Below are 16,365 nucleotides of genomic sequence, written 5' to 3' on the forward strand. Positions count from 1 at the left end.
GTGTTGAGTTTGCTTGAACAGGACCTAATTTTGTAGAATGGTAATTGCTTTTACTTGCAATCCACTTCTGAGATTGGAATCAAGGTCTACAATGATGATGAGCTCTGTCTACACCTATACATGCAATGTTCTTCCTGCGTTATTTAAACCCTAACTTTCCCAATCATGGCTTTTCTCCCTTCAGGATCCTGCTTCATTGTCAGTACTTCCCTTCAGTTCCTTCCATGCTGGTTCCTGTAGTAATGGCCTATCCTCTCTATCCCTTTAAGAACCGGGATACTTATACCTTCCGTTTGCACTGCATACGTAAGAGGAGATTGCTTACTCAAGGTGAAGACTCCCTTTAGTATCTTGCTGTTCTTAAGGCCGCTGTCTGCCGGTGTTTTCCATTTGCATGTTACCGCTCTCTCCACTGGAAACTGCTTTGCTGCCTGTACGGTATGCAGCGCTGTTCTTCAGGGATAGGTGCAGACATATCAAATCAGAAATTAGGGTGGAACCTACTCGTAGTGAACTCGGGTTTGGTAAAGCTCCATTGGCACTGCGGCGGAACTCGTTGAATATTAACTCATTGCAAATCCACTTGTGCAGGTACGCATGTGGTAGAGATCTTACAGTGCTGTGTAAAGCGATGCCCTCAGTACAGCAGGGTTCTACTGTACTTATCCCAGATGGGTGACTTGTAATTCAGTACGCAAGAAACGGTTCTCTGAATAAAATATTACGCTGTGGGTGCTAGCCCGATGCATGCTCTGGCACGTGTTCTTCATAATTTTATCGCTATTGGCATTCATTGTAGCAAACAGCAAAAACAAATTAGAACGTTAACTATTAACGTGTCCTCTCAATACTTGTTCTGTGCATGGTGCCATTGTCAGGTAAGCTGTAAAAAATTGGTGGGAATATTTTTTCTTTTTTTCTTCCTAGGATGATGAGCCTCCCACCAAAGGGAAGAAGAAGAAGAAGAAGAAAAAGGAGGAAGAGATCGATATTGATGTGGATGACCCAGAAGTCAGCCGCTTTCAGTATCCCTTTCATGAACTGATGGTATGGGCCGTGCTGATGAAGCGGCAGAAGATGGCACTCTTCCTTTGGCAGCGAGGGGAGGAAACCATGGCCAAGGCACTGGTGGCCTGTAAACTCTACAAGTCGATGGCCCATGAGTCTTCCGAGAGTGAGCTGGTGGACGACATCTCGCAGGATCTGGACAACAACTCAAAGTTAGTAGACACAGAGCAGAGTATATGTCTGCTTGATATAGTGGGTCTTCTGACCTGCTGAGAAGCTTTACTTTCAGTGAAGTACCATTGATTTCTAGACTGTAGGTTCACAGAATGCCATTTGGAGCCTATTTATCTACAGTAAACAAGCCAAAATGCGGTCTCGGAATTTGAAAGCAACACTAGCAAGGAGAGAAGACTTGCATTTTTTCTGACAGAAAACATTCTTTCTTCAGCTTCTCTCTCTGTAAAACTGGCTAGTTTTATTTCAAAGTTATTTTCAGGATTTACTCACATAAACTAAGGGGTATCTGGTGATGTATCTACACTGGCCTTCAGATGTTATTGGTCTCAGCTAATTCTCTCTAGTAACTAAAAATTTGTTTGGAACCTGTGTAGACTGTCCCAAATCAAACCTGAGACTTGGTGGTTTTTGTCATTATACATATGTTTAGAAAAACATGACCCCCTGTGCCAGAATTGAAACCCCAAATGCAAGTAAACACCAATTTCTAAATTAAACTTCACTGGACTTACCTTGCATTTTCCAGAGATTTTGGTCAGCTGGCTGTTGAACTCTTGGATCAGTCCTATAAACACGATGAGCAGATTGCCATGAAACTACTGACCTACGAACTGAAAAACTGGAGCAATTCCACCTGCCTGAAATTGGCTGTGGCAGCTAAGCACAGGGACTTCATTGCTCACACGTGCAGCCAGATGCTCTTAACAGATATGTGGATGGGGCGACTACGCATGCGGAAAAACCCCGGCCTTAAGGTATTTCTGTTCTGCACTTGTTTTCAAAGATACAGTTTGTTGCATGTAACACTACATCATACATAATATATGCATAGAACAAAATAGCTTGCTAATTATGGAAGTTTTAAGAACATACCTGTATTAAAGCTATTTTTTTTTAACTTCCAAATTCAGGATGTCTAAGGAACATAACGGCATGACAAAGGAAAATAGGAATCCATAAAAGGCTTAGCATGATTGCTCAGAGCAAAGTTGTGGCTTTCAATGAATGATGAGATCTGTTCATTGAAAACATAGACCTTTGATTAAAAATCAATTGGATACAAGCAAAAAGATCTTCATTGGGGGTCCACACAATGGAAACAGAAAATGAACCAGATGTGGACATACGCTTCTTGCTTTGCTTAATATTGTACCAGGAGACACAGAGTTGAGACTCAGTGTTGAAAAGAGTGAAATCTATGCGACTGCATTGTGTGAAGCTGTGTGATTTTTATTTCCCTCTTCTGTGATTTCATGATACAATCTCTCTTACTGATTTTTGTTTCCCGATTGCTGGGTGTACAAAAAAACCGAGTAATATGAGGAGGCAGGCACAAGAGAAACATGAGTGAGACAATGTTAAGGAAGCAGAGCAGCGTTTGCTCGTGTGTGTTTTCTTGTGAATGTAATCCTCTCTCTGTAATATAGTCACTTACTGTCAACTGGATTGTGATGGGGCCACCTTTAGTCTCACCTCTTTGTTTCCTTCAGTCCCTCATTGCTGACACAGTGCCGTGCCTGTCTTCCCAGGCTGGCCTGCCAAGCTTCCCAACATACACATTGCACTCTCTCTGTCGTTTCAATTTATTTGCCCTTTCCCATGTCTCCCTCTTAAACCTGTTTGAAGTCTTCAGGCAAGTGTCTTGCCTTTCGGATTGCATCTTGGTGCTTTCTGGATCTGTTTATTGATTTCCTTTCTTTTCCCCAAAGGATTAATGAACCCGCTAATGTTCTAGTTTAATTACCTACACTCTTTTCTTTGCTGCTTTTCTGTACGTTGGCAACTCATGCTTGTGTTTTTGTCTCTCAACAGTCTCATGTAGTAAAAGAACTCTGAGTGCTATCTGCAAAGCTTTTTAACTATTAAAACTAATTATAGTAGGTGACTAAAGTAACTATAAACTCCAGTAACAAACCTGAAGCCCTCTTCCAACCACCACTGTGTTCCTTCCATGGAATTTCTCTGCACCACTCTAATTCTGGAGCACAATTTCCTAATTGCAGGGTATTTGTGGAGATGGGAAGCCTTCCAGGGTGCCGCCTTTCCATACAAGACCTTATTGGCAATGCTTCATAAGGGCTACTTGTTTTTTGTAGGTTTGAGGATAGCAGAGTATCTTGAATAGTACAGAAAAGCAAATATTGTTTACGGCATTTGCCTTGTTAAGAAATCTATTAATGTAAACAAATACTGCCATCTGAGTTGAATTCTTTCTTGTTGTACAGGTTATAATGGGAATTCTCTTCCCTCCCACCATCCTTTTCCTAGAGTTTCGGAGTTACGATGATTATTCTTACCAGACATCAAGAGAAAATGAAGAAGGCAGAGAAAAGGAGGAGGAAAATGTGGTCAGTAATGGAGATTATTAGGAAGTTCTAATATTTCAAGAGTGTGCCGTTTTCTAACTTCTCTGATTATGCTGTAGGTCCCTCAGCTTAAAATCTCAGCTGCCTCTGAGGGGTAAAATTCAGTGAAGAGTTTTGGGAGTGTATAGGCTGGATTCTCAGGGTGTGCAAACTATCTGTGTATTTGCACAGATTTAGAGAATTTCTATTTTTGTATTTTTAAAAAGAGGTCTGTTGCTCAGAGGAAGCATCATGTAGTTAACAGTTGGCTGGGGCTGTAGTGGAGGAAAAAAGCTGCTGTTTTTGCTGTTGTGTGTTGATAAAAACTGAGAACTTTGGTCTTCCAGGACACAAATATGGATACAGGCTCGCGAAAAGGAGATGAAGAGAATGGAAATAAAAAACAGAAGAGCCTTCCAATTGGAACAAAGATCTACGAATTCTATAATGCACCTATTGTCAAATTTTGGTTCTACACAGTAAGTCATGGTGATTCAACTGATAGTGACCTCTGAAACTTAAAGGATGCCAGTATAAAAATAATAGCCAAGTAATAAATAAATAAATTGTACTGACTTTAATGGAATCTGAGGAGTAAAGCACTCCCTTTGTTCAGAGAAAAATGCATAGACAATGAAACAGAGTGAATAACTGATGCTTACGCTGTCAGCCTGTATGCTCCTGTGTACTTTGAAGGAGGCTCTGTCTGGCCAGTCACATGCCAGACTCAGCGCACGCTCCGCAGTGTGGTCACTCCGTCCAAACTAGGCTGACTTCTCTCGCTTCCTAAATGCTCTGGCTCCTGTTCTGCCTTGAAATACACTGTAGGACCCAAGAAGTAATCCCGCAGTATCAGTGCTTGCCTTCTGCTCTGTTGACAGTTAGGCTCAGATGAGTGCAACCTAGATGGAAGCACAGATCCCAATCTGCTAAGAATTCATAAGTACTTTTCTTGTATTTAAATAATTAAAACCAATATAAACAAAAAGATTTATTTTTGTTAAGCATCTGATTTTCTCTTTAGTGCATCAAGAATTATCTGGTGCTAAACTCTGTTTTAATAAAACAGAAAAAGTATTCATGCTACTGCTCATAAAATTATGTGCGTGCCCTTTAAAAAGGATACTGGTTTCTGGTTTTTTACTCAAAGTTAGGACTTTCGATACTTAATATGTCATAATATTATGTAGGTTTTCAGTTTTAGCACATTGTAATCATAACTGATCCCTTACTGCTGCCTGTATTGATACTTTAAAAGCAAAATTCCTATTTGATTTCAAAGAAGAATATTCAGCATGGTTTCACAGTGTAAATAAATTACATTTTAGTAGATTAAAAAGCCCCAGGCACAAAAGGCCTGATTTAGAGTGCTTTGGAATTGTTGTTTTTCTTCTTTCAACAAACGAGAGAATTCAGCTGCCTGGATTATGTGTTCCACAGCACCTGTCATTCCTTCAGCTGCTGGATGCCCATGGCCTCTGCCAGTGTGCGTGGCAGCTATCGGAATGGCGGTGCAGCAAGCTTGCTTCCTTCAGACAAGAAAATCTTTTTTCTTGTGCCAGTGAGGGTTTTCAACATCTGAATATTCCACACATAGCTTCAGTGTATGTGTTCATGCGTGTTTGTACGAGCGTCACAATTAGGGCGGGCTTGGCTTTCACGTATTACGCAGGCACCTCAGCTGGGAGGATTATATTACTGCCTTCTGTTTGGTGTGTCTTCTCTGACATTTTATATATATATATATATATATATTATTATTATTATTATTATTTCTTCCTTTGCTGTCTTAGTAAACTGCCTTTATCTCAACCCACGAGTTTTCATTTCTTTCTGACTCTGTCCCTCATCCTTCCTGGGCAAGGGGAGGGTGAGCAAGCAGTTGTGTGGTATTTAGTGGCTGGCTGAGGTTAAACCATGACAAAAGACTGAAGTCTGTGTGCCTCTGGCTTTACGTAAAGAGTATATTCTGCCTAGATGGTCTCAAGCACATTATTAGAGGGTGGAGAAAAGCAAGTGGCCTGTGTGGCTCTTTCTCCAAGCAGGTGCTGCTCGCAGCCCTCCCTCCTCGTTCTGCTTTGAGACGGTGGGTAAACATTTCACATAATATCTCATTCTTTAGAAAACTCCATTTTCTCTCTGAAAAATCTTTTGGTTTGTTACTGCTTGGTTTCACTTTTTTTTTTTTTCTGCAAAGCCATTGGATCACTTTTGATTTCTTAACTCTGGACTTCCGAGATCTCTGAAGTTTTAGTTTGGCTGGTCACCAAAGACTGCTATGAGACATGGAAACACCAGCATCACCAGTTTGAGATTTTCACCAGTAGTTCCAGAAAACTGAGTGATAGCTCTGTTGTTTTACGGTGATAGTCCAGAACTTCCTAATGGGAATTAGTGGAGATTGATTTTGTGTGTGTGTGTGTAAGTCATCTCAAGTAATTGAATACTGCCTAACTGTGGAAGGATCCTGGGATCCATCACCTAAAGTCCATAAAGGAATTTTTTTTCTTTTTTTGTAGATATCATACCTTGGTTACTTGATGCTATTTAATTATATCATCTTAGTGCGGATGGAACGGTGGCCATCAGTCCAGGAATGGATTGTCATCTCCTACATTGTGACACTGGCTTTAGAGAAAGTAAGAGAGGTAAAGTCTGATCGTATTAACATCTCGTAACCCTTAAAATGAAGCGCGGTCATAGGGGTGATAATGCCATGGACTTGTGCAGAGGATGGAGAAGCCATACATGAGAGAGAAGATTGTCATACCCACAGAGTCCCCAGGTGCCCATCACTGGAGAGAGTTTCATTTATAACCCATTCCCATACATTAACTGTATGGGAATTCACTTCTGCATTCACATGCTTTGCACCTGGCCTGTCCTTCTCTGGTTCACAATTCACAATTCCCACAGCTCATAGTCACCGTATTTGGAGAGAAATATGGATGCCAGGTCAGTAAGTCTGATCTCCTGGTTTAAATGTTACCGATTAAAACCTACAGCAAAAAAAAAAAAAAAAAATAAAGCCAAAATAGAAACCAAGATGAAAAAGGGGTCCAGAGGAGGCCACGAAGATGATCAGAGGGCTGGAGCACCTCTGCTGTGAGGACAGGCTGAGAGAGCTGGGGCTGTTCAGCCTAGAGAAGAGGAGGCTCCGGGGAGAGCTTACCACAGCCTCTCAATATGTAAAGAGGGCTTATAAGAAAGTCAGAGACTTTTTGCTACGGCCTGTAGTGACAGAACAAGGGGCAACTGTTTTAAACTGAGAGCAGGTGGTTTCGACTGGACATAAAGACGACACTTTTTATGATGAGGGTGGTGAGGCAGTGGCCCAGGTTGCCCAGAGGAGCTGTGGATGCCCCGTCCCTGGAAGTGTTCAAGGCCAGGTTGACAGGGCTTTGAGCGACCTGGTCTAGTGAAAGATGGCTCTGCCCATGGCAGGGGGTTGGACTAGATGATCTTCAAAGGTCCCTTCAAATACAAACCATTTGATGTTTCTGTGAAAATGAAATTTTGCCTGCTAGTAACTAAAAAGATTGCTGCTGGAGACTAGTTGTGCTGGCAGTGGAGGAGGTCTCAGACACCTATTGAATGTGACAAGATAGGTCTTTTTTCATTATTATTATTATTACTTCAAAATGTAACTTGGAGTTTTTCCTAATGACTTTTTTTTTTCTTTTTAAACAGATTCTGATGTCAGAGCCTGGCAAGCTGAGCCAAAAAGTGAAAGTTTGGCTCCAGGAATACTGGAATATTACTGACCTGGTGGCTATTTCAGTATTTATTATAGGAGCAATCCTTCGCCTACAGAACCAGCCTTACATGGGTTATGGACGAGTGATTTACTGTGTAGATATCATTTTCTGGTACATTAGAGTACTAGATATCTTTGGTGTGAACAAATACCTGGGACCTTACGTCATGATGATTGGAAAGATGGTTAGTGCCTAAATTGCTGTAAGTTATGTATTTCAGAACTTCTGGGGAAACTAAATTGAGTTCTGATTTTTAAAAGAGGTTTTCCATCTGAGTAGGGTGGAATACACCAGGATCAGCCACAAAACCATCAGCTGTGGACAGATGATACAGCAATGTTTGTATCATGTCTTTGCAACCACAGAAAAGGTCTGTGCTGAAAGCACCGCGCAGTGCACTTGATGCAAAAGAGAATAGGGATAGCAAAGATTTTAGCATTTTAAGTCTTTCTACATCTAAAGCTAGTATTCCTTTAAATGACTGGTTTTACTGCATTTTTATGTATGCTGAATTCATGAGCAGTACGTAAAGTCAAAGAATAATATCAGGAAAATTATCCAGGGGAATGCGTTTGTTCTCATGACGCTTCTGTGTGTACTTAGCGCGTGCTGGCAAACAGCCGTGCTGGTGCTGCTCTACTGGCTGGTGATGGTAAAAGCCTCTCTCTGGTCTCTCCCTGCAGATGATTGACATGCTCTACTTTGTGGTCATCATGCTGGTTGTTCTGATGAGTTTCGGAGTAGCCCGCCAAGCTATCCTGCACCCAGACGAGGAGCCTTCTTGGAGACTAGCTCGCAACATCTTCTATATGCCCTACTGGATGATCTATGGAGAGGTGTTCGCAGACCAGATAGACCGTAAGAGTAGAATTCATAGTAAGAGTCTGTTTCCTGTTTCTGAGGCAGATGATCAGATCCAAATTAATGCTTGTTTTTAATTTGGAAGTAGAGTTGTGTCTTTATGGTTATATTGTTGTTTTCGTGTGACAGACTATAGAGACTGAACAATTTTCTGTTCCCCACCTGCATGTCCTGTTTCTCAGTTTCCATTCAAATTCGGTTAACACTGAGAGTGATGTAGTCTGGAATACTCTCCTGTCCAAGAGTATAACAGTATTCAGTGTCCCTTTACTTGCAGGGATCAACAGAGATAGTTCTGAAATGTTCTTTTGAACCAATGTTTTACTAGTAGTCAGTTCCAGAAGAAAAAAAAAATATATGTACCTTGCCCACGTAGGAGATGAAAATACACGTATCCTTTCATGTCCAACTCACAGCACAGGCAATGAGCTAATACGTTTTCACTCCCATTGATACATCTGTCTACTTCCCAGAAATGTTTCCATTTCATGAATCACTCATGTTCTTTTCTACAAGTGTGGAAAAACAAAACAAAAAAAGGAAAAATCTGCTTGATTGGCTTTGAGTGTGGAAATAGCTTTTCTTATTTCAGACATGACAGCTGAAAAAAATAACTGTCAGTATTTTAAGGAGATGGAAACTGTCATGTTACTGCTAGTTTGGTGTTAGTATTTGAAAGCTGTACAGACAGTCAGACAGGCAGCTGGCCTCCTCTAGTGTGTATCACACAGCTTGCACTTTATCTGCAATAATGTAAGCTGCTGTTTCAGCACTGTGTGTGTGTTATTTCAACCACCTGCATATATTGACACGGAGTAAAGTGGAAGGCTGAACAAACTGTGAGGTCTGAGTTTGGTCAAAAACCATAAAGATCCGTCATCATGAGAAACCTGTATACCAAATGTCATTAAAGTGTACTTTAATTGCTTAGAAAGGAATATAATTACATCAGTCTGTTTCTGAACAGTGTACACTGTTGCAAAGATCATATCATCTTTGTTTTCCATACAAATGCTTGTCTCCTTAATGTAACTTACGATACAGTAAATTACTCCTGACAAATCAAAGGTCAAGCCAGTCATTTATTGTGTGATACTGCAGTTCCAGTGCACACGTGAGCCAGGGTAAGCGCAGGATCTCCCAAGGGGGTTAGTTTGCCCATGGGGAGGAATGGGCTGTAACAAGGTAACCCTTACCTTTGTGGCTCGTCATGTGCATTCAAATCCTACTTCACTTTGAACAAAGAATTCTTGCCCATGTAGACAGTTTGATTTCTTTATAAATCAAAACTCACCCCTTACCAGCAACACTGATCTCTTTAATGTAAGTGGTGTCCCAGACTCCTCTCGTACTTCCGATCATTTCTCAGTTATGTAGTTGTTCTGGTTTTGTTAGTGAGGGGGGGCCTAAGGTGGTATCTTCTGTAGGAAACTGCTAGAAGTCGCTCCCCTTTGTTCAGTGGACTCGGCCGGGCGTAGGGCGGACCCGCTGCTGGCCAAGGCCGAGCCAATTGGTAGCAGAATGTCCCGTGATAACGCCTCTGCGATAACGTATTTAAGTAGGGGAAAACAGGAAAAAGAGAGGAGAAGATGTGAAGCAGCTGAGCGGGGGGCAGAGAGGGGGAGGCGCGAGCCTCATGGGCCTTGCAGGCCTCACCCTCTGGCCTCCCGCTGGGCAGCCGACTGGGCCCAACTCGGCCCGGCCCGGCTGCAAGAAGTGGAGAGGAGCAGTTGAAGTGAATAAGATGTAAAAAGGATCCTGAGAGGCGTCTGCCAGCCTGTTGCGAGGAACGGCTGCAGACGCCAAGGTCAGTGAAGAAGGAGGGGGAGGAGTAATATGGCTCCTGGCCAAGATTCCTCTGCAACTCGTGGTGAAGACCATGGTGGAGCGGGTTGTCCCCCTGCAGCCCATGGAGGTCCACGGAGGGGCAGAGATCCACCTGCAGCCCGTGGAGGACCCCACGCCAGGGCAGGTGGAGGCCTGAAGGAGGCTGTGGCCCGTGGAGGGCCCGCTGGGGCAGCTGTTCTAGAGGGACTGCACCCCGTGGAAGAGATGACCCACGCCGGAGCAGTTTCACGGAGGACTGTGGCCCGTGGGAGGGACCCCACGCTGGAGCAGAGGAGGAATGCGAGGAGTTCTTCCCCCGACGATCATACAGCGGCGTAAAACAACGCGTGATGAACTGACCGCGACCCCCATTCCCTTTTCCCCCCCCCGTGCCGCTCGGGAGGGGAAGGTAGTAGAGATAATGTTAAGCCCGGGAAGAGGGAGGGGTGGGGGGAGGTTATCTTGTTCCCTGTCTCATTCTCCTGCTAATTTTAGAAAATAAATGAATAGTTTTCCCCAGGTCGAGTCTGTTTTGCCCGTGACGGTAACTTTAAGGATTTCTCCCCGTCCTTATCTCAAACCTTGAGCCGTTTTTCTTATATCATCTCCCCCTGTTCTCTCGGAGGGTGGGGGGGAGCGGGAGAGAGACTGTGTAGTCTGGTCCTGATCAGGGCTGAACTACGACAGTAGTCAGCATCCTTTGAACTAGAAATCTTTCTGCAGCAGTGTGAAAGATTTGGGGGTGAATAAAGGTCAGGCTTTATAATTACACAAGTTCAGTCCAGCTACTTGCTCCAGTAGCCTTCCCAGGTCGGAAGCTTTTGCTTAAACAATCTAACTTGGAAATTTGTGGTTTTATTGTTATTTTAATATTGAAATAAAAGTGGCTATCCAAGGAGTTCTGCTGGCATAACTAGGAAATTTCTAATGTCTAGAAGACTATGGACTGACTTCTGAAGATCTTTTTGGTTTCAATAAGAAATTTTCACTCTGATCTTTCCGCGGTTGTCTGTAAACACACCACAAAAGCAACCTCAGAAGTCACTGGGGAATGATTGCTACGGGCATGCTAACCTGACTCTCTGTCAGGTGCTTTTGCAAAAGCCCACGAGGGTAGACAATTTATGGAAAAAGTATTGCATCAGATTTTCCATCTGGAAGAAGGTGGTTGGACTTCTGTCAGTAGCTTTGCTGAGGATAGGATGGCACCTAAAGATGAAGATCACAAATCACAGAATTGCTGAGGTTGGAAGGCACCTCTGGAGGTCATCTAGTCGAACTTCCCTGCTCAAAGCAGGGAGATTAGAGCAGGTTGCTCCGGGACTGTCCGGTCAGGTTTTTAATATGGAAGGATGAAGACACTGTGGCCTTTCTGGACAACCTGGTTTAAATGAAGTTTCCCATATTTCTGTCTTTGCCCACCACCTCTTGTCCTTTCACTGGATACCACTGAGAAGAGTCTAGCTCTGTCTTCTTTACTCCCACCCACCGTCAGGTATTTATAACATTGGTAAGATCTCCCCTGATGCTTCTCAAGGCTAAATTATCCCAGCTTTCTCAGCCTCAGCTCATTTGTCAGATGCTCCACTCACCTTAGTAATCTTTGTGGCCCTTTACTGGAGTCTTTCCAGGATGTCTGTGTCTGATTTCTGTGGACGCACAAGGCCAGATGTGCTTCCACCAGAGCTGAGTAGAGGTGAATAACTACTTCCCTGACTTGCTGGTAACACTTTTCCTAATGCAACCCAGGATGCTCTTGTCTGGTTCACTCCATTTAGAAGATGTCCATGAGCAAGAAATTAATGGTATCTATACTCAACAGCAACATGTTCTTAAACAATGGAGAAGCCTGGCTGAGTTTCTTCCGACAGTGTGATTTTTCTTACAATCACCATTGGGGTTGGCAAGCAGGTGTCCGTGCTGGCACTCAGAATGGGCTTTAATGATATTGTACGCTGTGATAACACCAGTATCGTGACTACTGACAGAAACAGCAATTCAACAGAAACAGCTGGCAGACTCAAAGGAAAAAAAAAAAGGGGGGGGGGGGGGGAAGGAGGAAATGTTTCCATAATAGCTAATAGAATGATTTTGTGTGATACCTTTGAGTTGTTTTGTGTTCGTGGTGACCGGCAGTTTTGTTTACTTGCCTGGACTATCCTGTATATTTAAATGATCATCTGCCAGAAGCATTTTGTGATTTATTACTAATATCATGAACTCACTGCCATATGCAACACTTGGGGGAAATAACATGGAAAGGAAACTGCAGAATGAGATGCATTTTTAACAAAGACATTGTTTCTGAGCATATGTCTCTACTGTTCAGACATTTGAGTTGCTTATCTTTTCTTGGCTGCAAAATGCATTTTCAATCATCTTTTTTGGGTGGTTTTTTCCTATTTTATTCTATTGTTTTCTTTCTTTCTCTCCCTGCTTCCTTTCTGTTTGGTTCCTTTGGAATGCTGTTCAGTCTATGCCATGGAAATTAATCGTAAGTCTGTGGAGAGTTGATTATCTCATTTAGCTAAATATGTTCATTAATCTTTTTCGTTACCAGATACTGACATTTTAATTACAGGGCTCATCCAGTATTTAGATGTGAATGTTGTTTTTCTACTGTAATAGTTTCATTTGAAAAGAAGCAGGGGAAAAATATTTTATTTTAATACAGATTGCAGGTCAGACGTTTTAATTGAGCTTATGTGGTTGCTATGACTTGTTTCTAGTACATCTAGTAAAATCATCCTTTTTTTTACAATTATGATGCATGAGTGTCATGGTATAATGAATTCCCTTTGATTACATAGATGCAGTGTTATTCTTTCTTGGCAGTACTTTCATTGATCCACGTGAATAATACTATGATTCTCTTGACTCTCCTGTTACACTTTTCTTATGATAAACAGGAAAAATGTAGGTAGATGTTTGAAAAGCAAGTAAAATATATTTTATTAATCATAGACTAAGTATCTCTTTTAGTCCACAGTAAATAAGATTAGTCTGTTCTCAAATAATTTGAAGTATTTTTCAGATGAGGTTGAAGCACTGAGTTTGTTGCAAAGTGCTTAAAAAGACTGGTTTGTCTATTCCCAAAAACTAAATCTGTAATGAACTCGTTGTCAGAATTAGTATTTACTAAGATTTCAGCCAAAGAACCTGTGGTTGATAAACACCTTACCTGCTGTTAAACAGTTCCAAAAGTTAGCCTTGGATTTGGAATCAGATGCGCTGGCACTGCGCTTAAAGACAGAACAAACTTGCTGCACGTACCCAGCTCTGAGACAGCTCTTCTTTAAATTCCACTATTAATATGTGCATACGCACATTAAGATCCTGTCCTAGGTGATGACTAGGAGGAAAAGAAAATCCATATGAATTTGAAGAGAAAGCAGTACAGTAAACTTGGAGCTGCCTCTCTGTTCACTGTTATGGGAAGTTATTTTTGTATGCTGTAGGAGGAAGCAGAATTTGAAGTAGAAATTATACATTGTTCCCACTGGAAATAAACTGACAAAGTTTGTTTAGCTTGGCAAATTTTATGCCTGTGTCATCATTAAATAAATGTGAATAGTCTTTTTAAGTATCAAGCAATTTGTGAAAAATACCTTTCCTGTTTTTTCTTCAGCTCCTTGTGGGGACAATCTTTATGATGATGACGGTAAACGCCTCCCTCCGTGTATACCAGGGGCCTGGCTCACTCCTGCTATTATGGCCTGTTACCTCTTGGTAGCCAATATCCTGTTGGTAAACCTGCTGATTGCTGTCTTCAAGTATGTAGATAATCATGCACCATCTTTGCTTTCTTACTGCCGAGATAAAGTTTCTGTGAGAGCCCATCAACTGATTTTTGCATTCACACTCAGAATCAAATTACTCTATAAGCATGACTGGCAAATCCTTGGAATAGTCTGTACACTGGGAAAGAGAGGAGGAAATGTTGCCTTTAATTTGCCAGCTAATGGAGTAATGCATACGAGAGAACCGGGCTACTTCCAGTTACCATTTAGTGGACAGGGACAGGCCTCAAGGTTGCTCTGGAAAGATGAAAACCAGAATCCATGAAACCTGCTACGTGCATAACAGAAGCCCATGTAACCTCTAGCAAACATGAATCCGCGACAGAACTGCAGAATGCAAATCTGAACATCAAAAGCACAGGGTATTTCCACGATATCATCTGACTTCTCTTTCTTCTTTCTTCTTGTTTTGCTTTTCATTTAGAAAAATAAATTAGGACCTTGCAGAGTTCTTATATGACCCAGAAAAGGAGTCTGTACGGCCTTGAACCAAGAGAAGGGATGGCTCCAGGTTGCCAAGACCTGTGGCCAGTCCAAGCAACGTGCACTATGCACATTCTTGATGTTATTCCACAAATCTATACTTAAGACTTCTCTGGAGCAAAACTAAATAAATTTCTGCTGTTTGTTCCTTCAGCCCACAGTTATGTTGCATGCTCTTCTTGTCATGACCTAAGGATAAAAAAAAAAAAAAAAAAAAAAATTGAAATATGTACCTGCTAGTAAGACTTTCTGAGCAGACCGCCTGAGAAAAGCAGGTGATCCGATTTTGGTGCCCATAAACACGTGGTGTTGGAGGGCTTGTTGGCATAGGTAGCTGGTGTCACAACCACAAAAATAGTTTATCGTGCCCCTGGAAATCCACAGCTCACAAAGCCTGTCTTTCATTTGATGTATGTAGCTTAAAAGGTCATGAATTTTAAAGTGCTCAAATGCCAGTCACATTGCTAGGGGGAAGGGGAAGAATCCTACAATGGTAGCTATTATTGGCTGAGGAGACCAAAGAATCAGCAGTTTGGGAAGTAGGTCATGCTGTTAACTCCTGCCAGCCCCGCGTGGTTGCAGGGGGCTGAGATCTAGTTGGGGAGTTCCTGCTGTGCAGGAGAAACAGAATGAGGACAGAGAGTCATTTATCATTGGTAAGTAATCTCGTGTATACGTCGCCAAAAGAAACCCAAAGCTATGTGCGTTCAAGCATTCTCTGGTTTCAAATAAATGTTTTAACTGGCTTTGTGAATGCAGATATTCTGAAGCACAGAAAGTTTAAAAAAAAAGTGGACAGAAAATACATTAAAAAGTGTCAGTATCATCATTATCATAGAAGTAGAGCGAGCTATCTGAGCACACTCTAAAATAGCTCGAAAAGCTTTATCTAAGAGAGAACATCAAGTCTGCTTTCTCTTAGTTGGTATTTCATAACCTTGACTATTATCTCTGGATTGAATACTGTTACTTCTACTCCTTCGTATCCACGGAACTACAAAATAAAACATCTTTATAACACGCCTCATTTTGGTGTAGAAATGAGGAGGCCATGGCTTCCAAGAACAAATTCCTTTACAAGAATAAGCACTATGTTTTCAAGTCAGAAGTCTGAGTGGATAAAGTTTGAATTTAGGACATTTTGTGAAAATTCAAACTCTTCTATGTAGGTCAAGCTGATTAGCATATTAAAGGCAAACTATGTGAAGCTTCTGGGTTTAGCATACAAAATACCTTGCATGGATTTAGTACTTTGTGTAATATCAAATACTGGCACATGTTAAAAGAAATACTTTATAACCAAGCCTCAAAATACCAAGTATGTGATTCATAAATTGAGCAAGTTTCTTTGCACTAACACCTAAAGGACTTCACACAGTAGGAGCAAATAGTCGGAAGAGGAGGGCTGTTCTGGGTGGTGCAGAAGGGATGCAGAGCACCTTCTGCTTCGCTGCCCTCAAAAGGACCGCAGGTTAGTCGTTGTTCAGCAGCATCAACAAAGAGCTGAACCAACCAAGTCACGTGGCCTCGTGTTGTTATGTAGCTGCTACTTTTTTCAGTGTAGTACTTGCTCAATGCTAAGTAAACTGCGGGATCTAATAGAATCTGTACCTATGTTCCCTTTCAGCAATACCTTCTTTGAAGTAAAATCTATATCCAACCAAGTGTGGAAGTTCCAGCGGTACCAGCTGATCATGACGTTCCATGACAGACCTGTCCTCCCACCACCGATGATTATCTTCAGCCATATCTACATAATCATCAAGCGAATCTGCTGTCGCTGCAAGAGGGCTGAAGGAGACCAGGATGAGCGGGACAGGGGACTGAGTATGCAAGAAATCTTTAAATTCAGTTATTTGCACCGTATTAGCAGAAAGCAGCAGCTTTTCCAATGCTGAACTATTCTGTTCATATTGATGTTCAAGTGTATTTGCAGAAGACAAAATGTATATCATGTTAACAGCTCTTGAGCTCCTTGGGCTCCTGAGTGTGCTGCTAATGAAGACTTTCTTGAACATACTTTCTGAAACAGTGAGATGGCATCTA

General features: G+C 41.9%; 1 protein-coding gene across 2 annotated transcripts in view; it reads left to right on the plus strand.

Annotated features, from left to right (window-relative positions):
* Nucleotides 1-16,365, plus strand: part of TRPM1 (transient receptor potential cation channel subfamily M member 1) — a 109,136-nt gene that overhangs the window by 88,544 nt on the left and 4,227 nt on the right. The window contains exons 18-27 of one of the 2 annotated variants that reach the window (XM_086757687.1): nucleotides 928-1,220; nucleotides 1,772-2,000; nucleotides 3,471-3,593; nucleotides 3,938-4,069; nucleotides 6,110-6,238; nucleotides 7,281-7,532; nucleotides 8,032-8,206; nucleotides 12,510-12,530; nucleotides 13,665-13,809; nucleotides 15,947-16,146. In XM_086757687.1, the coding sequence (XP_086613813.1) occupies nucleotides 928-1,220; nucleotides 1,772-2,000; nucleotides 3,471-3,593; nucleotides 3,938-4,069; nucleotides 6,110-6,238; nucleotides 7,281-7,532; nucleotides 8,032-8,206; nucleotides 12,510-12,530; nucleotides 13,665-13,809; nucleotides 15,947-16,146 (1,699 nt within the window). Of the gene's footprint in view, nucleotides 1-927; nucleotides 1,221-1,771; nucleotides 2,001-3,470; nucleotides 3,594-3,937; nucleotides 4,070-6,109; nucleotides 6,239-7,280; nucleotides 7,533-8,031; nucleotides 8,225-12,509; nucleotides 12,531-13,664; nucleotides 13,810-15,946; nucleotides 16,147-16,365 lie in introns of both variants that reach the window. The other variant, XM_086757688.1, reaches the window with a different exon arrangement.

This window comes from Chlamydotis macqueenii, chromosome 12 (genome assembly GCF_036417535.1).
Source record: "Chlamydotis macqueenii isolate bChlMac1 chromosome 12, bChlMac1.mat, whole genome shotgun sequence".
Lineage (NCBI taxonomy): Eukaryota > Metazoa > Chordata > Aves > Otidiformes > Otididae > Chlamydotis > Chlamydotis macqueenii.